A 25,106-nucleotide genomic window follows, 5' to 3' on the forward strand; every position below is an offset into this window, starting at 1 on the left:
TGCATCAGAGAAATGAAGTTTATCCATACTATAGGAGAAAGAGAAAGTTTGAAAAGTGAATCAGGGTTATTATTACAGAAAACTGCCTGGATTTTTCTGAGTCTTCACAGAGTATGAGATTTGTTTGGAGAGTTGTGCATTTTTAGAACATTAATCACATCTATATTCAAAAGGAAAAGGATCAAAACAGTTTCCAGAGTCGAATATTAATGATCTTAGACTGTGTCACTGATGCTGTTAGAATAGTCAAACAGGTAATTGATTAACTACCTTTTATTTTAAATTATTCAAAGTTCTGAGTTAATTTGATCTGGGTATTTCTCACAGGCAGTGTTTGATGTGGATAATTTATTTCTCACATGCAGTGGGAGTAATCTGGGGCATATTTTCAGTTTATCCTCTCACCTAACTTTACCTACCCCCCCCACATCACCCTCTCCAGTCCAAATTCCTTCTAAAGCATCAGCTTCCAACTAGACAGCTCCATTTAGACAGGTCTTCCAACTTAAAATACTCCAAATTAAATATAACATTTCTCCCTTAAATCTTAGTCTCCTAAGCCACCACCATCCAACAAATTACCTATAGAAAGTCATCCTCAATTCATGTCCTCATTAAAATATCATCAGAGTCCAAACACTGCGCTTCCAACGTATTCTGCCTTCCATCTCTCAGATTTCTGCCCTTCCCTTTATCTCTTTCCCCTCTGGGTCCGTTCAAGGCTTTGACACTTCCCATCCAGATTTCTATCATAAGCTTCTTCCTTCCCATGTTGTAGGTTCTTCTAGCCTTCCTCCACTGTGCTACCAAAGTGATCCTTTTTTTTTTTTTTTTTTTTTTTTTTGAGACAGAGCCTCACTCTGTCACCCAGGCTAGAGTGCAATGGTATGATTTTGGCTCACTGCAACCTCCATCTCCTGGGTTCAAGCAATTCTCCCACCTCAGCCTCCTGCGTAGCTGGGATTACGGGCACACACCACCATGCCCAGCTAATTTTTGTATTTTTGTAGAGATGGGGTTTCACCATGTTGGCCAGGCTGGTCTTGAACTGCTGACCTCAGGTGATCCACCCGCCTCGACCTCCCAAAGTGCTGGGTACATTTGTTGAGTGATTTTTTTACAACATTAAAATATGTCATACATAATTTTTAAAACCAAGCCCTTACATGCCATATTCTTCTAAGCTTCAAGGAAAAGCAACCATAGTCAGGTTGGGGGGCGGGGAGGAATTAAATAAAGCAGAAAGGTAACAGTCCTGAAAAATAGATTTACAAGTCCAGAATTCTTACCCAATGTCTGCCGGAAAGATACCTTCCAGCCTTTTGCTGTCTGAAATGAATCTGTCTTGAACACCAGGAGCATACTGTTACTGCTGCTCTTCACATTTGGTGGGCGCTTGGAACCGCAGAATTTGCCAAGAAGGGGATCGCTGGTATTGGCACCATCGTAAATTGCCAGGTAATCATGGGAGCAGGAGGTGGAGGGAACCACATCAAAATCACTGAACCTGTGAAATGTACCTTGTTAATACTGATGTTTCCATCTGGACTTCTATTAAATTGTAGCTTTAGCTCTTGCAAAAAATGAAAAGGAAAAAACTACCAGTAGAGCATTCAAAACTCACTTGATAGGAAATATTAGAAATCAAACAGTACTTTACTGATCAGTTCAAAAGTTTAGCCAAATTTGTTTTTAGTAATTACAATATACCAAAAACTGTGACAGCAGCTGGGGATGTCAAGGTGAGTAAGATACAGTCTTACATTTCAAGGAATTCACAGTCTAGGGCATATTAAAGTCCATCTGAGATCAACTTTTGACAAGTTGAACTGATATTGATTATCCCAGCAATACTTTAGTTTTTTAGGTCTCATTAAAAATACCATATTTACTCTTCCCTTGTTATTTTATGAGACGAAGTAGAACTTACGGGAAGCATGTTAATATAATAGAAGAAATGCTGGTTTTAGAATCACAGCTCCATTCTCCTCACCGTCTCATTTTCCTCTTTTAAAATGAAGTTTATATTAAGGTCAGGTGAAGAACAGGAAATTCACATTTAAGATCTCTGAGGTGGTGGCTGACACTCCTGCACATGGTCCCAGCTCTCTGCCTCCCCAGCACTGGTAGGATTGCCCTAGGTGCACACTTTGAGGCTTGACATGGCTCCTAGGAGTTGCTTTGACCACAGAAATGTAAGCAGAAGGGATACATAACTACTTTATGGAAGAAGTTTTACAAACGACTACTTGCTTTGCCCACTGCCTTCTCACTGCAGTGATGATCATGGAAGCAAATGTAAAAATGAAGCTTCCATCAGCCTGGGTTGTTGGATGACCACGATGAGCACAGCTTCCATGCCAGGCCACACTGAACATGCTCGTTAGAAAGAGAAATAAACTTGTTGAGTTAAGCTGCTGTGAGGTGGAGTTGTTTGTTACTATGAGCATAACCTATCCTGACAGATGCATCCCTAACTTTTCTCTGTCTTATACAGTGTTTAATTTAGGCCTTATTCTTTGTGATTTTAAATAACGATTTCTAGAGTTCCTGAACAAGCAAGGCTTCTTACATGGATTTACTTTAGAGTTTTATGGTGGGTTTATTATAGCTTATTTTTACAACTTGTTTAAAAAAATAATATTTGATATCCTGTCCTCATTTTTGTAGGTTCTTCTGCTTTTTCTTTTTTTCTTTTTTTTTGAGACAGAGTCTCACTCTGTCGCCCAGGCTGGAGTGCAGTGGTGCAGTCTCAGCTCACTGCAACCTCCGCCTCCCTGGTTCAAGTGATTCTCTTGCCTCAGCCTCCCGAGTAGCTGGGGTTACAGGTGTCCACCACCATGCCTGGCTACTTTTTTAAATTATATATGTATTTTTTAGTAGAGATGAGGTTTCTGCCAGTTGGCCAGGCTGGTCTTGAACTTCTGACCTCAGGTGACCCGCCTGCCCCGGCCTCCCTGTGCTGGGATTACAGGCATGGGACACCATGCCCAGCCTGCATTTTCAATTTATTTTGGCAGTAGCTCTAACAAACAACTCATAATATGGAATAATTTTGAAAATATATAGTAAATAATATATATTTATATATAAAATATATAATAAATGCTTCCTTTTAACAGCCTTGAGAAAAAAAATTGTTAATTTTTTTTCTAAAAGGTTTTGGTTGGTTGAAGGTTTTCAGACTGATGATGAGGAACGAGATGAAAACCGTATTGATTTTCTTTTACCACATTTAACATTTAATGTTATTGTAAAAGATCAGGGAAGAACAATAGCTAGATAATTTCCAACAACACTGTATTCATTTTAATTCTCTACAGACAACACATTTATTTTCCACAACAAGAATCCACAAAGAGAGATAAAATCTGAGTTTCTAAGAGGACTTAAATCTGCTTTGGCATTTTATTTTACATCATTTTCCCAGGAGAGCACAGAAGAGATCTGAAAAGCCCATTGACAGAAAAGCTTGTGTAGCCAGAATCTTTTGAGAGCCTTTTATTAATGTCTGCATCTTCTACCACACCTAGAATCCTATCTGTTTCATAGAATGTAGGCTCTTAGTGCACAATAAATAATTTTCTAAACCTGCAGATGTAGGCTGGGTGCGGCGGCTCACACCTGTAATCCCAGCACTTTGGGAGGCCGAGTCAGATGGACCACTTGAGGTCAGGGATTCAAGATCAGCCCGGCCAACATGGCAAAACTCCATCTCTACTAAATATATATATATATATATATACACACAAAAAAAAATTACCCAGGCTGGTGGCACACACCTGTAGTCCCAGCTACTCGGGAGGCTAAGGTGGGAGAATCACTTGAACCCAGGAGGTAGAGGTTGCAGTGAGTTGAGATCACGCCACTGCACTCCAGCCTGGGTGACAGAGTGAGAGCTAGTCTCAAATAAATAAATAAGTAAAATAAAATAAAATAAACATGCAGATGTAAATTTGATTATGGTGAGCTCCAGGATCCAGGCTGAAAACCGAAAACATATATTTAGATTATATACATACATATATAGGTAGAGATAGAGAAGAGAGAGAGAATATATAACATACCTCTATGAGTTGGTATGTATACCATGGTTGGAATGTTTGTGTTCCCCTAAATTCATATGTTCCCTAAGCTAATGGTATAGGAAGTGGGGCCTATGGGAGGTGATTAGATCATGGGGGAGGACCCCTCACAAATGGGATTAGTGTTTTACAAGAGGCCCTTCCAGCTCATGAAGACACAGCAAGAAGGTGCCTTCTATGAGCCAGAAAACAGGAGCTCACCAGACAACGAATCTGTGTTGACCTTGGACTTTTGCAGCCTTTTGTTGTTTATAAGCCATCCAGTTTATGGTATTTGTTAAAGCAACCTGAACAGAACAAGGCAATAATCAACCCTACACATATGAGAAACAAATAGTGAGTCACAGTAGCAAAAGGCTCCCCCTTACACTTCCACGCCTGTGCAGGCATACTTCACAGACCTCCTGCTCCTGGCCGTCTGACAGTTTCTGTTCTTTTGTCCCCAGGACCTAAAGGACACTCTGTTTTCCTACAAATAGTCCAGGTAAGAGCTGCAGTTTTCTTCGAGGTCCAGCCTATAGAACGCCTGATACAGGAACCAAATCAGGCTTGATGAGAGATGTCTTTTATCAAGACATCGCTTGTTCACTTGGAGAGCCAACTGATACATGAGGCCTCTGGAAGTAAACTGCAGGGAGTAAAGAATCTTTAGGGTAGAAAACGATCACAGACAAATAGAGGGGAGGTAGGTAGGTAGGTAGGTGTGGTCTTAGCCCATCAGGCTTCTATATGGAAAGTCCTACATGACCATAAACTATATTACCGTTCAGAGTTTCCCACCACATGCTGTACGTATATCACTGAAATAGGCTGTCAGGTGAACACAGTCTTGAACTTTATCATTCTGGAGAGTGGGAGGTTGCATCGCCCTCATCAGTCTTGTTGGGAATAGGTAAGACTGGGGTGAAAATTGACCATTGACGCAAGCCATCTCTCATAGCATCAGTTTAGAGGTGTTCTGACACAGAAATAAAAATAGATTTCTTAAGTAGTTAGAAAATGTGTCCTTTGAGGCTGGGTGCGGTGGCTCATGCCTGTAATCCCAGCACTTTGGGAGGCCGAGGTGGGAGGATCACTTGAGGTCAGGAGTTTGAGACCAGCCTGGCCAACATGGTGAAACCCCGTCACTACCAGAAATACAAAACTGAGCAGGGCATGGTGGTGCCTGCCTGTAATCCCAGCTACTTGGGAGGCTGAGGTAGGAGAATCTCTTGAACTTGGGAGGCAGAGGTTGCAGTGAGCCAAGGTTGTGCCACTACACTCCAGCCTGGGTGACAAAGTGAGACCTTCTCTCAAAAAAAAAAAAGAAAAAGAAAAAAGAAAAGGTATCCTTTGAGAGACAGTATTGGGAAACATTGAGGACGTCGTGTTTGGAGGAAGCCTGGCATGAATACACATTTCGACTCTTTATGTGTGTGTTACTTTTGGAAAGCGATTGGATCCTTCTGAGCCTCAGTTTCGCCATCAGTGAAATGGGAATAATCTATACAATTCCCAATCTAGAATCTATATGTACCTCATATGACTGTTTTAAGAATACAATGAGATAATTATGGCAAGTGTGAATCAAAGTTCTTTGTGTATAATAAATACCCAACACACGGCAACTGCTTTCTTTTGCCCTTCCTCTCTCCTTTGATTTCAAGATGGGCTTATTATACCTTGACAATCCATTTTATGATGCTCCTTCACAATTGTTGGAAAACTATAACGACTGTTTTAACTGGTGAGTGCTTGTTTTTCGCCCTTAGTTACTACCGGCTTGTGTGGAGAAGGGGAGTGTCCTTTCCCAGGTTGAACTATCATCTAGGAATGTCACTCCTCCGTGTAGATTTCCCTTCAGACTGCCGATGAGAATGAGTGCTCTCCATCAATAAAGGAATGGCTCTTCTATAAATAATGCTGAAAGGATTTTCTTAACAAAGCCAATTTGTCTTACGTACTTGAGCTCGATCACTTTGTCATCACTAACGGTGATGGTATACAGACAGTGCATATCATTTGGGTAGTCCGTGTATGAATAGGCAGGACTCGTGATGATTCCAGAAGAGAAATTGAACACACCACCACAGGCTGCAACAGAAGACAAGGGAATATGAAGAGAACAATGATTAGTCCCAGCATGGAAAAATGATTTTAAGAGATTCTATACTATTGTATATTTTTCCCTAAGAGAGGTAATAATTATTTTTCTTAAAGTGACTTACATCTCCCTTCATTGTGTTTACACATAATTCTGATTTTTCCACTAGGAAGGAAAATGAAAGACAGCAAGAGGGTAGAAATAGGGAAGAATATTTAAAGGCACATCTTGGAAAGGAGTCAGTCTGAGTCAACTTAATGGCCAGAGTGAGAATGACGAGAAGGAACATTTCACCATCACTTCGCTGTATTTCATTGACAGGTTGAGAGAGGGATGACAACAGTAACGAAGTATGGAAAAGGTGGCCAGAATGATGTTCTGGGCATACAGATCTAGGAAAGATTGTGATATGGAAATCTGAAATAATAGAGATCCATGTCTCTTCTGTCAGGGATAGAATATTATAAGGTAAACTACCGGAAATCATTTTTGGAACTTTCCAGTTTAGTTCCTTCTGTGGGCTCAAATGCATAGCTCTCCAGTCTGGTGGATTTGCAGTCAGTTGTGAGACTGGTAAGGACTAAACTTGCCCCAGTTTGTATTAATATCACTGATCCTCAATCCTCAACAAGCAGGAGGAGGCCAGGCCCATTCCTCTCCAGGATTCCAGCAATTAACAGCTTAGAGCCTTGAGCTAGACCAATTAGTCAATAAAACAACAGACATAAAAATGTAATAAAGCCCTCTTATCCACAATATAAAATGATTGTTTTTGCTTGGGTTTACATATGAGGATCAGATTGTACCTCCTGATGATCACTCTCACTGCAGTGGAAAGACCTATCTATGTATATTTATGATTCTAAAATTATAATGGGGTTAACGCATTTTGAAGTATTTCCATGGTTTATACACTATCAATGGACACGTTCCACTTTACATCCTCAGAAATGAGGCACAAATTGGGGCTGCCATGTCAGGCTCTTTATTTCTTTACTGTTTTTGCCTCAGCTGAGCCCACCTTGCAGGGAGCACTCTTCTCTATGTGCCTGTAAGTACTTGTGTGTTCAGACCCCCGGGTCCATCTGTAAAAGTGAATTACATGTCAGATAAGGGTAGCAATCCCTCCTTTTCACTTGATACACAATTACGCGGTCTCTGGAAGTTTATCAAGGCCTAAATAACTCCCATCTTTGCACAATATCAGCATTTGAAGTCTTAACATCAACGACACTCTTTAAGTGGGACTCTTATACTAGAATATATTGAATCTTGACTACTTCCTTGTAGGAAAATGAGAGATTAAAGAGAAGAAGAATATAAAGCAGGAGTTTACCTCTCCAAAGCAGCAGTTGTGCCAAAAGAATAAAACAAATCCATCCTTCTCTTTATTCAACAAGACGACAGGAGAGGAAATGTTAATTGTGTGGTTCTATTCTGCTTGAGCCAACAGAGCTACACAGCCATACGTAATCATACTTTACAAACTGTGGGAGTCAGGATGCAGATAGCAGTTAATGTGAACAAATTATGGAGGCCCTTTTCAGAAGTAAATACATGTTTTTAGTCTTCTCTGGGGATGGAAACTAATTTATTCCAAGGGAAACTATTTAACTTTCTACCTTTAGCAATGGGTTTGGTGGAGCAAAGATGAAACAGACTCAAGAAAGATTTTACAAGATTTGTGTGCCAGTTTGACTGTAGCTGAGATGTCTATTAGATAGTGCATAAATATTGTCAGCAAACTAACCAGGCAGGAGGGGAAAAGACTATTCAAGATCGGGAAATGCAAGCTTAGAATTTTCTGGGTAGCAACAAATACCTCTGTCCAGTCTGTTGCTCCTCTTTTCTCTTTGCCTTTGATGCAGAGAAGTTGTAAATTATAGCATAATTGAATATATCAGTCTTTTCCATTAGGGCTTGTGCTTTGTGCATAGTGTTTTAAAAAAGTCTTTCCTATCAGATTGTAAAGACATTCTCTTATATTTCTTCTAAATATATAAAATATTAATTTTTGTATTAGCAAAATGACTTGGGGAAACAAAACAGGCATCTGGATAATTTGGACTAACAGGCAACCTTGGGTAAGGTAAGAAAAACAAAAAAATAGCAGTAGTATTTATTTAAATTAAATCACAAAACAAATGTCAATTCTTCATTTGATTTTCAGAGTAGTTCTAGTCAAAGTTCCTGAAAAAGGTCCTCTTCTTTTTAAGAAAAAATGTGTATATATATATTTTTAACCACGAACCTCATTGACAATTTTTGTCCCTTAAATTCTCTGAATCTTCAAGTTAGTGCTGTATGAATCACAGTGAAAACTCCTTGTATACATTACTCAGAAAAGAAGAAAATTCCAAACTCTGTCATTATGGCTACTCACAGATTATCCTATAGGAAAACTTGAATCCGAAGTCTGTGATTTGCTCGTTGGAGTAGAAGTTAAGCAGAACCGGCCCGGCGATGGTGAGAGGAGCTGGCATCTCATCCCCACACACAGTAGCAAATGGGGTGGAGGCGACGCTGTAACCTCTGATAATGTGCACGCCATCGTTGACACAGCTTCCCGTCACAGCAGAACGAGCTGGAAAAGGCATGGAACAACCACATTATGATCAGAACCAACACAAACAATTAATGCCATAAACGTAAAAACAAAAATGTGATGATGATTAATGCAATTGCTATAAAAATTAAAATGAGAAACCAGAGATATTTAACTTAGTTTCCTGTTGAAACGATGTTTACTCTAACTACAAAACAAGCACAGGTATGAGAAAACAGGTAGGACTTCACAATAGACACATTCCACCTTGAAACAATTCAGAATTTCCTTTCTTTAGATAATGGTTCCTTTAACTCAGTGACTGTAAACTGGGGACCGTGTTGCCTCCCCAAGAACACCTGGCACTATCTGAAGGCATTTTTGCTGTCACACTGTAGAGTGGAGTGGAGAACAGGGATGCTGCTGAAGATGCTGCTATACACAGGGCAGCCCCTACACCCCGGACCCTCTGGGACCCACAAAAAACTACCTAGCCCAACATGTCAATAGCGCTGCTACTGAGAAAACTTGCTCCAAGCTTATGTCCAGATAAGGGACTCCTATCATGGAGATATCATTAGAAACTCCTTAATGTTCATTGAACAACCATTTTAGATGTTCACACAAACACTATTAGTGTTTAAGGACTATAAAATATATATTGTTGTTTCATTTGCTAATTATAATGTGAATATATGCACCAGCCTACCATCCCCCAAAGAAAAATATAAAACAAAATAAACAAGAAATTAAAAATATATTTGTCCACTACAACATATCCAGTGATTTTTGTAGGTGAACACATACTGTTAAAATATTAACTTGGATCATACCTAATTTGTATTAATATGAAATGACACCCATATGGTAATCTAATTTGTATCAATATGAAATTACATCCATCGTGCATTTGTATGTGATTAAATATTCTTCTAAAACATTATATTAGGGCCAGGCATGGTGGCTCATGCCTATAATCCCAGCACTTTGGGAGGCCGAGGCGGGCGGATCACCTGAGTTCAGGAATTCGAGGCCAGTCTGGGCAACATGGCAAAACCCTGTCTCTACTAAAAATACAAAAATTAGTCAGATGTGGTGGTGCGTGCCTGTAGTCCCAGCTACTCAGGAGGCTGAGGCAGAATCGCTTGAACCTGGAAGGCAGAGGTTACAGTGAGCTGAGATTGCGCCACTTCACTCCAGCCTGGGCGACAGAGCAAGACTCCATCTCAAATAAAATAAAACATTATATTATTATGAAAGGAAAGGAAAAAAAACAAAAACGCAATAACTTTTGCACCAACATAATATATTAATGCCTATATCAAATTCCAACATATAGATGTGCCATCCCACGTTCCATCAATCCCCTATTGCTTGAAATTCTATATTCTCCACTTTTCTGTAAATAAAAATATTGCTGAAACAAACATTCCTGTACACAAATATTTGAGGAAGTTTTTCATCATTTCATCAGAATAAGTTTTTAGAAGTTAGATACTGGCACTAAGGTAAGATTCTTTTTCAGGTTATCAAATGATCCCTAGACGAGTGTTGCCGACTTACTCTCCCACAGCATCTTTGGCATCTGACATTCTTCCCAATTCTACGTTTTCATTGCCCATAGGCAAATGGTATGCCCATTAACAATCACTCCAGTATCATTCTTTCTATATATGGTCTCCCACCCTACACAATTACTAAACTACTTTCTGCCTCTATGGATTTGTCTATGCTGGACATTTCACATAAATAAAATCATGCAATATGTGACCTTTTGTGGCTGGCTTCTTTCACTTAATGTAAGTTTTTGAGGACCATCCATGTTTAGCATGTGTCAGTATGTCATCCCTCTTTATGGCTGAATATATTCCTTTTTATAGCGATAGCATATTTTGTTTATCTGTTCATCAGTTGACAGACATTTGGTTTATTTCCACCTTTTGGCTATTATGGATAATGCTGCTATGAACATTCATGTATGAGATTTTGTGTGGGCATATGCTTTCAGTTCCTTTGGGTATATAACTGGGAGTGAAATTATTAGCCCCCAAATTAGGTATGTATTTAATTTTATAAGAAACTGCCAAACTATATCTCATAGTAGTTACATCAGTATACATTCTCACCAGGGATGTGTGTGACTTCCAGTGCTCTGCAGGGATGCCAACATTTGACATTGTCAGTCTTTTTAATTTTAGCCATTCTGGTGCATGTGAAATGAAACTTCATTGTGATATTTAATTTTAATTGCTCTGATGATTAACAATGTGAAATATTTTCCCATTTTCATTTACAAACCACAAGAACAAAATACTTTTATTTCACGGCGATGCTAACTTGAAAATATATCTAATGATCCACATTACCCCAACACACAAAATTTACTTACTTACAAATGCCCCATTGGGAATGACCAAAACTATATTATTTTATGTAAGCACATACTATGGCACAGTGGACTCTGAAATCAGACATCCTGTTTGCTGTTTGCTGTTAGAATACTCTTCCTATAAGAGCATGCTGACAAAATCATTATGCACACTTACTTTATAATTTCAAGTCCCCTGGCCATAGACCTTGGTTCAAAGGTGAGTGTGTGACCCAATCCAATCCAATAAAGGTGAATTTCAACACCCTTGTTTGACATTTGGAAGTTGGAATAGAGGCAGTAGTATGCTGGTAAATATAACAACCAACTCTCTGAGAGATTTGTGGCATTTGCCAATTTCTATCATATAAATACTCCCACGATAGCCAATTTCAAGCTATTAACAACAAGTCATTAAATGCAGAATAGGAATAGATGAGCAAAATTGACTCTTGCAAGATGGTGCAACCCAACTCTAGCATACCACGGGGTAGAAGCCATCTCTCTTTCTGATGTGGGTGAGGAGTACCCACTGTGAGAGCAGCACCCCTACAGCAATGAGAGGAGCCAGCCTTAGGATGAGGCTCACACTGGAGTAACACAAAGTAAAAACAGAAACAGTTGAATATTTGATGACATAATTAAAATGCTGAATTGAGAGATTTGAGGCACACCTAACTTTGAAACCTTCCAGAATTAAAAACCAACGAATTGCTCCTTTGTGTTTAAACCAGGTTGAATCACATTTCCTGTTAATTGCGCCATAAAACCTCCTAATAGATATGGTAGATATTTTTATGATTAGAGTCACCGTTGCTATTGTTTATACAACCCCACCATCCTGACCACGGTTGATTGATTGATTGATTGATTGATAATTCCAGTCAATCAATGGCAAGGCATGGCATCAGACCCAATCCAGGCCAATCAGATGTGTCCAAACTGCAACTGAGTAAGAGTCAATGGTAGGAGCCAAAGATACTAAACTTAAAAAATGTCTGCAGCCATGTTTCCTGACACATTAAGGAAGCCAGGCTGCCATAAGGGAAAAAGAAGTTGTTGTGCAGAAAGCAGCAAAAAGAGTGGGGAAGAGAGAGTATGCTGACAGATTCTTGTCCCTGGTTTCCTTTGTTCTAGAAGCCCTTCCTTTGATGAGATGAAATCACCCAGTATCCTTCTTATAAACCCTACTTTGTATCTAAGCTAACTTTTGAAGATAATTTGCCATTCAAAGAATCTTGACAAATACTTTTAAAAAGTATATCTGTGCATTAAAGAGTTACCACACATTCTTAAATCATTTTAAGAATACATTCAGCTCCTTCGCTAAGTTTCTATTCAGCCTGCAGAAATCTTGAGGTATCAATTCAAGATATACATTTTTAAATTAATCTCAAAGAATTCCCTTATTTTGAAAATGCTGGAATAGAAATATTTCTAATTGGGCACAAATCTATAAGTTGAAAGAGTGAAAGACTGAACTTCAATGGCCTTTTCATGTAATTAGAAGCAGTATGATGTGGAAAAAGAGGACAAAAAAAGAAATAAATTAAACTCAGATTCATGGTTTGAATATTGCCAAATTATGTACCTTAGTTATAACCTCAGTATTTGTCTTTAAGACATCAAAATCTCCAATGGAATTTAAAAAAATTCAAAGTAGATGGGTTTGAGAGTAAAACAATTGTGCATTAGTTATAGAAATTATTTAGCAACAATATTTCAAGTTATAAAACCAAAATCACAGAATGTAGGGAAAAATTGCTGATGCTGGATTGAAATCTTGGTCCCACATTTGATCAAATAGGCTGCTATGCATGTGTTAAGTATTAAAGAGTTAGTTGTTAAGTTGTGGGTTAATGATATAGATGATCACAGTGGCAGTTGTCTTAGAAAACAGTGAAAAGGCTGTGAAACATAACGTATAGTGTCACTTATACTTGATTATGTTGACAAATAGTTGATTAAAGGAACTAGTTGAAATACAGAAAGTTCATTCATGAAATGGCAGTGGTACGAGACATAATCAAAACTCATCAACAATTTATTAAATGTCTACATTGAACAACAAGGAAGTTTGTTGGGGAAATGCAGAGGAAGTTGAGAAGGGATTTTAGATTTTTTGTAGATGGCAATAGAATATCAACTAACTAAACAAATTATGTAAGACAGTCTGCTTCTCAAAGCCTAATTCAGTAAAATGTAGAAGTTATAATATCTGGCAACTTATTTCATGGATTAAAACATTCTTGTATCCTTTCTAGTAGTAATTTCTTTAAGGTAGGATGTTATGCCCTTTCAAATTCTCTCCAAAAGAAATCAAACATGTACATAATATTAGAAGCTGGTAAAATTAGCTAAAGTCTAAGAAAATATCAAAAATTAACATGAACAAAGTAATATGCAAGAAAATGGACATGTGTGTCACTAGGCATTAAGTACTTTACACACATATATCATATTGTAAAGTTTTATATATCCCATCACTGCATTAGATCAAAAATATCAGCCTGATACTTCAGTAAGAAGGTGCTTGGTGACAGACTAAAGGCATCAGGAAATAATTATATTAAACACTTTCTCATCATTATTGGAAGAGCCAGTTGCATGTATAATCAAAACATACACAAAACTCTCATAATCGGGGTGATTGTCTTCTAGGGAGAGAAGGAAACTTAGTTGAGGTTTGGAAAAACTTCTTCAAGGAGCAAGATGGATATCAAAGTTTATGACCAAGAGGCAGCATTTGATCAGACGTATGCAAACTTGTGAGGAAGAGAAGCACCCTGAAATTGAACAATACTTTCTCTGTGGACTAGAGTCCACATCATGGGATCGGGAGCTCAGTAATTGTTAACTCTATTTTCAACAAGTGACTTGACAGACATTTACTACTGAAATCTCTGAGCTGCAAAACTGTCCCCTATTATTTGTTTTTATGACTATTTTCCATCCTTCCTAAAAAGTTTAAAACATATTCATTGTTTGAAATGGGCAAGGCTCTATGCCATGCGGTAAAATTTAATTTTTTGTTCTATTTTTCCGGGATTTATTACTGGGCAACGTCTAATTCCAAACTTCATCATAGTTCTAAGAACTATGAGAGAACTGAAGGAAAACTAAGGATGAGAAATTCCACAAATAGAATTAACTTGTGGGATTTAGAGTCGGAACACAATTTTTCTCCAAAGTGGGGGGAGGGCATGGGCAGAGACACTAAAGACGACTAGAGATGAGGGGAAGACCCTTTGTTTGGGATATTTCCATGTTGTAGATAAGATCAAGTATTTTCAGGAAATAGAAATGGGTTCTAGGGGCCAGGCACAGTGGCTCATGCCTGTAATGCCAACACTTTGGGAGGCTGAGGCAGCCAGATCACTTGAGGTCAGGAGTTTGAGACCAGCCTGGCCAACAAGGTGAAACCCCATCTCTAGTAAAAATGCAATAATTAGCTGGGTATGGTGTCTGGTGCCTGTAATCCCAGCTACTTGGGAGGCTGAGCCACGAGAATTGCCTGAACCTGAGAAGCAGAGGTTGCAGTGAGCCGAGATTGCACCACTGTAGTCCAGCCTGGGCAACAGGGCAAGCCTCTGTGAAGAAAAGAAGAGAAGGAAGGAAAAGGAAAGAAAGGAAAGGAAAGGAAAGGAAAGGAAAAGAAAGGAGGAAGAAAGAAAGAGAAAGGAAGGAAGGAAGAGAAGAAGGAAGGAAGGAAGGAAAGAAGGAAGAAAGAAATGGGTTCTAGGCAGAGACACACGAATTACCAGGCAGCAGTGACTGAGACCTGTCATCTGTCTTGTTAACTTTACCCTGAGTAGCTGGGAGACTGGTCTTCTCTATGGAGGCATGCTTCAGAGGAGGAGGAAGCATGTACTAGTACACAGCTAAGTTCCATTGTGCACGAAGGCCAAACAAATTAAAGCAAATTGGAGTGTAACACAGGCAAACAAGGGATTTCACAGAAACGACACCATCTGCTCCAGGGCTTTGCCAATTGAATAAAATATCAATAGGAAACATTTCAAAAGGACCACTGCCCACTTTTTTCTAAAGTAATGTGGAATGCGACCACATTCTGAGTTCTTTAGAAACAACTGAGAAAGCAAAGAGAAGAAACAGTAGTTGAGCAATATCAGTTTTTAAAAAATTTAAATAGAAGGAAATAAAGAAAACTGACAAAGCTCATTTATTGTGCTTCTTGATGGCGAAAAAAAGTCAAAAAGAAAAATCTAACAGTAAATTTTTTTTTTACTTTTTTTCTTTAAGCTTTCTATTAGGTATAACCCATAAACTGGGACTTCAGTTAATCCAAGAGAATTTAGTCAAATATTAGGTGTGAATCTGGGCCCACTTCTGTTGGGGCTTTGAAGCCATCTCTAGAGGACAACAAGCAAAGTCATTTGTCCCTTTGGTGCTTCCATCTCATGAGCTAAGTGCTGCTCCACCCTCCAATGCTTGTCAAGAATTACTAGATCTGAGAAACACTGAGTTTACAGTTTACTGCATGTAGAATTTTTAAATTGAGAATTTCTAAATTCCTCATTATCACCAAGGTGAATTAATGTTACTATCCAATTTTTTTTTTATTTTTAAAATTTTATTTATTTATTTATTTATTTTGAGACAGAGTCTTGCTCTGTTGTCCAGGCCGGAGGGCAGTGATGCAATCTTGGCTCACTGCAAGCTCCGCCTCCCAGGTTCACGCCATTCTCCTGCCTCAGCTTCCCAAGTAGCTGGGACTACAGGCGCCCGCCACCATGCCTGGCTAATTTTTTGTATTTTGTTTAGTAGAGACGGGGTTTCACCGTGTTAGCCAGGATGTTCTCGACCCCCTGACCTCGTGATCCTCCCACCTCGGCCTCCCAAAGTGCTGGGATTACAGGCGTGAGCCACCATGCCCGGCCTACTATCCAATTTTAATGAAAGAATAATCAAGGTTTAGAAGGCACTGGCTTGCTTCATTTTGCCTCATGAAGTTCTTTATCTATGAAGTAAGAAAACTGGATCTATAATTTTTTTCTTTTTTGTAGCAGATTGAGGGCATCTAGTTGGCCACATGAATAATGAGAACACAAAATTTTGGACTGTTTAATATTTGGGAAAATAAAATAAGCAGTTACTTAATAATACCAGATTCCAAAATGAGGACAAACATCAATGGTCTGTAGTTCATGGAATGTCTAGTATTGGAAATGTAAAAATAATGAGAAAGTTAGAGAAATTTAGACCAACATTAAACTTGGAGCAACTTACTTTGTGGTAAGCAGAAAGTAGGTCACTGAGCCTTTGTAACCTAAGAGTTGCGTGTGGTTCAACAATCTGTATTTTTCCCTTCATAGTAAAACCTTCCCTAAGCAGTTGTCAATGTTTAGTAGACGCCATATAGGGACAAGTATGTTTCCTCACAGTATTTTGTAGTCTGGGATACCACATCTTTTCCTTGCCAGTCCCACCTTCTGTGCTAATGGCCCACCAAGATGACAGATCTAGAACCTTCATCACCACCTAAGTCAACACTGGCTCTGCTGGGATCCTGGGCTCAGAAATGCTTAGCCATTTGAACAGAGTCTCTCAGAAACAGTTCCAAGTGCCTATAGCAGCTAGAAAGGCCAAGGCTCCTTCAATAAAGCTATGACCTTCCTTGAGAGCAATTCTCAGTTTCATCACGATATATTGCACGTGAATCCCTCAGGTTCGCTTTAGAAGGGCTGGTGAAAGGTTACTTTTACTGTAGCTAGAGAATCCCTAGCTTGGTGACGGTATTCAATAAATGTCAGCATTGATATGGTTAAGGATAAGGACCTAATTATAAAATAAATTTGATTAATGTCACCGTTTTGGGGAATCATCATAATTCGATGAATCTGTAGCCAGAAATTACTCAGGCAGCAGTTTGAAAATGCTGAACACTTAAACACTGGAAATGACGAAGGCATTGTCATAAGGATATCATCTTAGAAAAGAATCAGTCTTCAACTGAGTGAAGACTGATTCCATTAGCGGAAGCAGAAATCAATCTAACATTATCTGACTTTCAGAACTACTATTATACATATATACATATATATATTAGACACACACACACATATAGCAAAGTGCTATATATATAAGTAAGTATCAGAAATAAAAGTGAAGTAATTTGCACAAAGCCACTTCAATAGCAGTAAGTGGCTGAACTGGCATTAAGATCCATCCTAAATGCTGTGCTCACTTTCCCTGTACTACACTGAGATATTCCAGAGTTGCTCCCCTTTATCTCACCTGATCAACTGAACTCAGGGAGCTGTCTCAGGTCACTATATAGTCTCTTATAATAATACATATACCACTGGTATCAGCAGTGCTTTCTGTGGCTTTATAGTACAATTACTAGAGTCTCCTTTCTTAGTCTGAATGATATGGTCTTGTGAGATGCACTGTTTATTTAACTTAATGACCACAAACACAAAATCCAAGCCACATGTTGTTCCCCTGCTATTAAAATAATTGTCCTAATTATAAAAATAACATAAAAGTCATAAAGAAGAAAATAAGCATCTCGAATAAATCTATCACACAGTGGTGACAACTCTTAATGTACTGGTTAATAGCCTTATAGATTTTATTCACAAACATGTTATTTTAAAAAGAAAATTGGATCATCTTATACAAAATATTTTACCCTCCCTCAAGCCTTCATATATCATGGGCATCTTTTTATGGTACTGGGATTTTGTGCTAGCAAATGCTGAAAAGATGACACTTTACTTTATATTCCGTTTTTACAGTGACATACATTGATTTACACTTGGCATTGTTTTAAGCAAACACATGTGCTAAAAATTACAACTGCAGAGATGTATGAAAAGGTAGTGAGGTCATAGGAAAAAGGATTAAATGAGACAAGCTTTGTTAAATTTATCCATTTATGAGTTCTGACATGTCATTTTTATAAACCACACATTTCCCAGATGTTGAATGCTATAGAACATTTTGCAAAGTGTAACTTTTCACTGCCATGAGAGACTAACCCAAGAGTAAGAAACTTCGAATATACCGAGGTAGCTTGACAAATCTGCAGATAAATTGTGGTTTAGAAATAGAAAGCTGATACGTAAAAAGAAAATTAATATGGTTATGAGTGGTTGAAAATATCCGTCTATTTGAAGGAATTTCCTTTCCACTGTGTCAAAGCCTCCATTAAACACCAAGTTGTGTCTATTGTCAGTCAAAGCCCAGCCCAAATTGGCATCTCTACTGCTCCCTCTGCCAACGGCCCATTCCCTAGAGTGGGAGAATGAACACAGCGGGCACTTGTGGCCAGGAAGTCAGGCACTGAAGAGTCAGGACTGAGAAGATGAAGATGACCGAGATGGAGCAGAAGAAAGAACACCCAATGGTAGTATTTACTAAAAGCAGGGCACATATATTATTATTATTATTTTTTGAGACAGAGTTTCGCTCTTGCTGGCCAGGCTGGGGTGAAATGGCGTGATCTTGGCTCACTGCAACTTCTGCCTCCTGGGTTCAAGCGATTCTCCTGCCTCAGCCTCCCGAGTAGCTGATGTGCCACCACACCTGGCTAATTTTGTATTTTTAGTAGGGACAGGGTTTCTCCATGTTGGTCAGGCTGGTTTCGAAATCCCGACCTCAGGTGATCTGCCCACCTTGGCCTCCCAAAGTGCTGGGATTACAGGCATGAGCCACTGCGCCCGGCCTATATTAATTTTAATTTACTCACTCATTCAATATTTGTCGAACACCTGTGTTGACTCAATAAGACAGTTTCTCTCACTGGTTTGGTTAATGGTGTGTGCATGAATGTGGGTGTGCGTGTGCACATGTATGTGTATAAACTTGAAATGCAAGTGGATTAATTAAAAACTATGTTAACATGAAACGTTTCAGACTTATTTTCTTTAAGCAATTTATGCAATATTTGTGTTGTTAAAGTTCTTTCACTATTGTTTTACATCTAGATGGAATACATAGAATAATACTTGTATTCTTTAAAAATTGGATGAAATTTTAATCACGTTTACATTAAATCTACTCTGTAACATATTTTCAATATTTTCTTTAAATGATGAGTTTTAGACTTCTGCCTCTACTTACTCCTCATTCATTTCTGAAGGACCAATTAGAGTTTACTTAAGAATAAACTTATCTTCCAAGGCTATTACCAAAAGACAAGAGATAAGTTTTGGCAAGGATGTGGAGAAAAGGGAACTCTTCCTTGTACACTCTTGATGGGAATGTAAATTAGTGCAGCCGTTATGGAAAAATGCATGGCAGTTTCCCAAAACATTAAAAATAGAACTACCATATGATCCAGCAAGTTCACTTCTGGGCATAGATCCAAAGGAAATCAAATCAGCATGTCCAAGAGATTATCTGTACTGTCGTGTTCATTGCAGCATGATTCATAATGGCCAAGACATGGAATGGACCTGAGTGTCCATCAGTGAATGAATGGATAAAGAAAATGTGGTAGATATTCACAATGGAATACTCTTTGGCCTTACAAAAGAATAAAATCTTGTCATTCGTGACAACATGGATGAACCTGGAGGACATTACGCTAAGTGAAATAAGCTACACACAGAAAGGCAAATATTGCATGATCTCACTCGCATGTGGACTCTAAAAATGTTGAACTCATAGAAGCAGAGAGTAGAATGTTGGTTATCAGAGGCTGGTAGGGTATGTGGGAGTGGAGATTTAGGATATGCTGGTCACAGGATACAAAATTTCAGCTAGGAGGAATAAGTTCAGGAGACCTGCTGTACAACATGGTGCCAATAGCTAATAACAAGGTTGAATACCTGAAATACTTGATTACTTGCCGAATACTTAAAAATTGCTAAGAGAGATTTTAAATGCTCTCCCCACAAAAAGTGGTACATATGTGAGTGAGTGGACATGTTAATTAACTGGATTTAGCCACTCTACAACATGTACATATGTCAAAACATGTTGTACACCATAAATATACAATTTTTGTTTGTCAACTAAACGTAATTTTTTGAAAAGAATAAACTTACCTTCTAAGTGGAAGGACACAAAAGTCAAGAGGACCACTGACAGAGGATTAGCCTCTATGACATAGGCACAATTCATGTTGTTGTCATATTGTTTTGGGTAATTTGGAGAAATGATGTAACCTGAAGGGCCAGTGAAATTACTTCCACATCCTATGTGGGAACAAAAAGTCATCATCAGACCACTTTTTTCTCATGTATCTATTTTGTCAGTGAAGGAAAGGGGCATTTTCCTAAATTATCTATAGACATAGTTCCCTGAGATATTCCAAATGGAAGAATCAAGAACGAAGAGAATAAAGCTCTGATTTAAAAACATACATATGTGCATAATAAGAACATTATATATTTTTAGAAAATGCTGCAGAGTTTTATGGACTGAGTCCTCAAAATATTACCACAAATCTACTGCAAATCCCTTAATATTAAGATATTAAGAAAGGACAAATGAGCAAAGATCGAATATGGTTCATGTAGATAAAGAAATAAAATGGATGAAAAATAATTTGCACCTGATTAGTACTTTACACAATTAATGTTTTTAAAATGTCTTATTATTAGAAAACTGCTATTTTCATTACCATTGTAATCTAGCCAAAACAATGGTTGCTTTTTAAAACTAGCTGGATTTATTAATCCCAACTCTTATCAAATTCTTACATGCATACCTGTTTTTTGAAACAAAAAGAAATATCTTTTCACCACTAAAATGATTTGTTTTCATATAACCATTGACTAGTTAATCCACTTCACTCTCTGATCTACCAAGCATGAAAATATCTCTACCCTTTTAAATTGACATTAAAACACACAGAAGTACACACGTGTACAATTACACAGTGGACCACATGCAGACCTAAGATTTGGTCTGGGGTTGCCGTTCAGTACTTCCTTTCCAGCACTCTCTGATTCAGTCTGAAAAACCTGTCTATTGTATTACTTCCTCTAATTCCTTTCCAGCACTCTCTGATTCAGTCTGAAAAACCTGTCTATTGTATTACTTCCTCTAATTCCTTTCCTCAAACTTTTCCCTAAACAGTGGTTTGCCATGAGTGGCTACACTTGATTTAACTCAGCCAACAGGCACACACCATTGCTTCTCTGACTTGAATACTGCTACATTTCCCAAGAATCTAATAGTGTACAGTAGCTAGAAAAGGAGATCCATCCTTCCTAATCAAAATTAGGAAAGAACATTCCCAAAGAAACTGGCTCCCAAAGTTGGCTGAGCATGAGAACCCTCTGGATGACAGTTAAAACATGCAAGACCGGCCGGGCACGGTGGCTTATGCCAGCACTTTGGGAGGCCGAGGCGGGCGGTTCATGAGGTCAAGAGATCGAGACCATCCTGGCCAACATGGTGAAACCCCGTCTCTACTAAAAATACAAAAAAAAAAAAAAAATTAGCTGGGCATGGTGGCGCACGCCTGTAGTCCCAGCTACTCAGCAGGCTAAGGCAGGAGAATAGCTTGAACCCAGGAGGTGGACGTTGCAGGAGAATGGCATGAACCCAGGAGGTAGAGGTTGCAGTGAGCCGAGATTGCACCACTGCACTCCAGCCTGGCAACAGAGTGAGACTCCGTCTCAAAAAAAAAAAACATGAAAGACCTCGCTCATGGAAATTCTGAATTCAGACGGGCCTGGAGTGAGGCTCAGGAATCTGCATGTGTTTCAAGCCCCCCAAGGGATTTTGTGGTCAAGGTGCCACAGGCCAGCCACACTGGTTGTTTGCTAACGAACTAGCCACCTGCGCTTCTGCCCGATATCAGCCCACTCTGGGTGCCAGGCTTATTTCTAGACATTGGCTAGTGCCCCGCATGGCTTTTATATCACTTCTCAATTCAGTTCTGTTCTCGCTGCTATTTGGAAGAAAGGTGTCTTCTCGGGATTAGGTGACTCATCCTCCCCGTAGACCCCCATGCTCCTCCCCTAGACCCCCAGGTTTAGCCAACCCTGCCTGCCTGTGACAACCACACTCCCTCAAAGACCTCTGGGTTTGGTTCTTAGGGCTACTTACGGCTAACAAAGGACGCGGAGAAGCCCTGAGCTGGCGCCTCCTGAGACTGGAAGACGGCAGTGAATGTGTTACTTGGTGTGATAACGGGACCCGGAGCCACGTTCCCACAGCCGGTGGCTAGCAGGGCTTTGTCGACCTCCTCAGTTCCTGCCCACACCTAGCAGGGACATACACAGAACTTTAATGCTCAACGGTTTCCCATCAATATTTTAAGGCACTTAGGTTTCAGAATAATGGCACTCACACGTATACAGAACTAAGCATAAGAGTAAACAAAACACGGACAAATCTGTAGTATTTTCTTTTGAGGATAATTTTTTTAAAGCTGCTTTTAAAATAGCATGTCCCATTCTTGAGTTCTCTAAGGAGATGGCGTTCCTTTTTGCATAGCTGGGTGATGATTTTTTAAAAATACAGCTTCCTGGATCACTGTTCGGTTTCCTCATAACTTCTAGTTGCCCTGACCTAGCTGAGCTTCCCGGGTGCTGAGGGAGACGGAGCAGCCAGGTGGAACTCAGCCCTGCTCCTGGGAAGATAGCAAATTGTGGTCGCAGCTGGACAACACCAGCAAGCAAGAGGCACATTGTGGTGCATGAAGAAAGCGAGCATGAATTCCAAGTATACGTATAATCAGCATGAACTGGAATAAATCAGAACACTTCTTGGCTGTGTGGAATTGTAGGGTCCATTTTGATGAAAAGCTGACATCCAGTCAGTGTGTGCTATTCACCAAAGATTCGGTTGGCAACTTCCAAGTAGACCTAGGCTGTCACTTAATTGGTCTGGCCACCTCGAATGACTGAATTTATATACTCATGCAAAAAAACAGTTGCTGGGAAATAAATGGTGAGCACCAAAATTCCAAATCAAACCAATTCTTATCAGTCCAGGGAAAAACAGAGACATGAATCACAGAATCATAAATTTACATGCAAAATTCCAGCTATAAACAAGGCATTATGATGGGGCTGTTGAGAATATATAATTGGTGGCTTTACCTAATTGGGAGAAGTGAGCCTGTGCCAAGGGAACCCTGATTGCAGGAAGGGCCACAGCTAGTTCAGAGAACAGAGAGAAAACCAAGGAGGAAGGGGTGAGGAAGGCTGCAGAAGGGGCTGCAGGACACGTTAGAGACTCGGTCCACTGTCCTGAATACAGCAAGGAGACACCAGGCAGCTTGGTTTTTGGAAAACATTACAATTTGGAAAATAGGAGTCAGAAGGGATGCCGGAAAACAGTCAGGTAGGTTTTGCCCTAGTTCAGTTGAGAGATCATGGTTATCTACAATATTGAGTCACTCAAGGAAAGTATGCATATTAGGTAATGAATATACATAACTTGGGGAAAAAAAAACATTAAACATATTAACCAGAGAAGCTCATCCTAGTTCAGAGGTCTCAACTAGGAGCAGGGACCTCTGGCAAGGTTTGGAGTCATTTTTCTATTGTCACATTTGGTGTGATGGGTAGTATCTAGTGGGCAGGGGCCAGGACTATTCCTAACCATCCTACAGTGCACAAGACAACCTCTCTCCCAACAGAGAATTATCTCAGTCAAGGATGTAATTGGGTGTGTATTAATCTTACTTGACTATTCAACATTTTTTTCACATGGAATGATACAAAATTACTCATTCCAAATACATCTTTTTTCAAGGATATTCCTCACTCAGAGCAATAAAACACCAAGTCATTAAAAACATTTCTATTGGGAAATCAGTCCATAGGAAGAGATGTGAAATAGCACTGATTCATAGCATTGGTTTAATAATTCTCAGCTCTTTAAAGCCATATCGTTTCAATTGATTTTTAAGCACTGGGTATCCAGCTGCTAGTCAACCTACTGAAGACAAATTATATTAGCCATTTATTAGATAAGGGAGGTTCCTGGCGCTGGACCTACTGAGAACAAAATTGCAGATATTCTGCCAAATGCCTAAGATCAATAAAAATGTCAGGAAAAAAATGCACAACTCAATTTTACTTAATGACCTCTAATTAGATTTCCCCCTAATAATCTATCCAAGGAAACAGTATATGGCAGTTTTTTATCCACATTTCATAAAATTATAAACACAATTTATTAATAGATAATCTGTATATATATTTTATATATATATATTTTTTGAGACGGGGTCTCACTCTCACTCAGGCTGGAGCACAGTGGCACAATCACAGCTCACTGCAGCCTCGACCTTCTGGACTCAGGTGATCTTCCCACCTCAGCCTCCCAAGTAGCTGGGACTACAGGTGCATGTAACCATGTCTGGCTAGTTTTTTGTATTTTTTTGTAGAGATGGGGTTTTACCGTGTTGCCCAGGCTGGTCTCAAACTCCTGGACTCAAGTGGTCTGCCTGCCTTGGCCTCCAAAAGTGCTGGGATTACAGGCATAAGCCACCATGCCTGGGCCATATACTATATTTTTACAAACATTACTAAACAGGCAAAGTAAGAAGGGCTAAAACTTAGTAAAGAGCCTCAAGTTCTTTAATGAAGGAATCCAAGAATGCTTAAGTGCTTATGCTTTTCTGAAGTCATTAATTATAGATCTGACATCTCTACCTTTTGGCCTAGGAACATAAGTTTAATAATAATGATGATAATGGTGATGACGATGGTAAAGAGTTATTCAATATTCATTTCTGCCTTGCCTATCAAGAACTCATTTCATTGGCTATATGACAGAGGACTCATCAAAATTATATTGAACCTACAAAATGTTACTTAATTGTCATCAGGTCAAAAACTTTCTGATTTTTCTTAGTGTTCCATACAATTCAGTCAGGTTGTAGGTTGTATTTTATCATTCAACTATTTTTTTAAACAAATGTTTACTGACATAATTGCAGATTCACATAGATTTGTAAGATATAATATGGAGAAATTCCTTGTACACATTTCTGAGTTCCTCCAATACTGACATCTTGCAAAACTGTAGTATACTATCACAACCAGGTTACTGGCATTGATATAACTCACCAATTTTACTCAG

At 39.0% G+C, this 25,106-nt stretch overlaps 1 protein-coding gene across 1 annotated transcript in view; it reads right to left on the minus strand.

The window, feature by feature from the left end:
* CUBN (cubilin) overlaps positions 1-25,106 on the minus strand; it is a 304,926-nt gene that overhangs the window by 42,925 nt on the left and 236,895 nt on the right. Inside the window, exons 55-59 of the mRNA XM_054503528.2 lie at positions 22,116-22,272; positions 20,102-20,251; positions 8,552-8,752; positions 6,029-6,158; positions 1,290-1,507 (exon numbers count right to left, since the gene is read on the minus strand). Of these exons, the coding sequence (XP_054359503.2) occupies positions 1,290-1,507; positions 6,029-6,158; positions 8,552-8,752; positions 20,102-20,251; positions 22,116-22,272 (856 nt within the window). The remainder of the gene's footprint in view (positions 1-1,289; positions 1,508-6,028; positions 6,159-8,551; positions 8,753-20,101; positions 20,252-22,115; positions 22,273-25,106) is intronic.

This window comes from Pongo pygmaeus, chromosome 8 (genome assembly GCF_028885625.2).
Source record: "Pongo pygmaeus isolate AG05252 chromosome 8, NHGRI_mPonPyg2-v2.0_pri, whole genome shotgun sequence".
Lineage (NCBI taxonomy): Eukaryota > Metazoa > Chordata > Mammalia > Primates > Hominidae > Pongo > Pongo pygmaeus.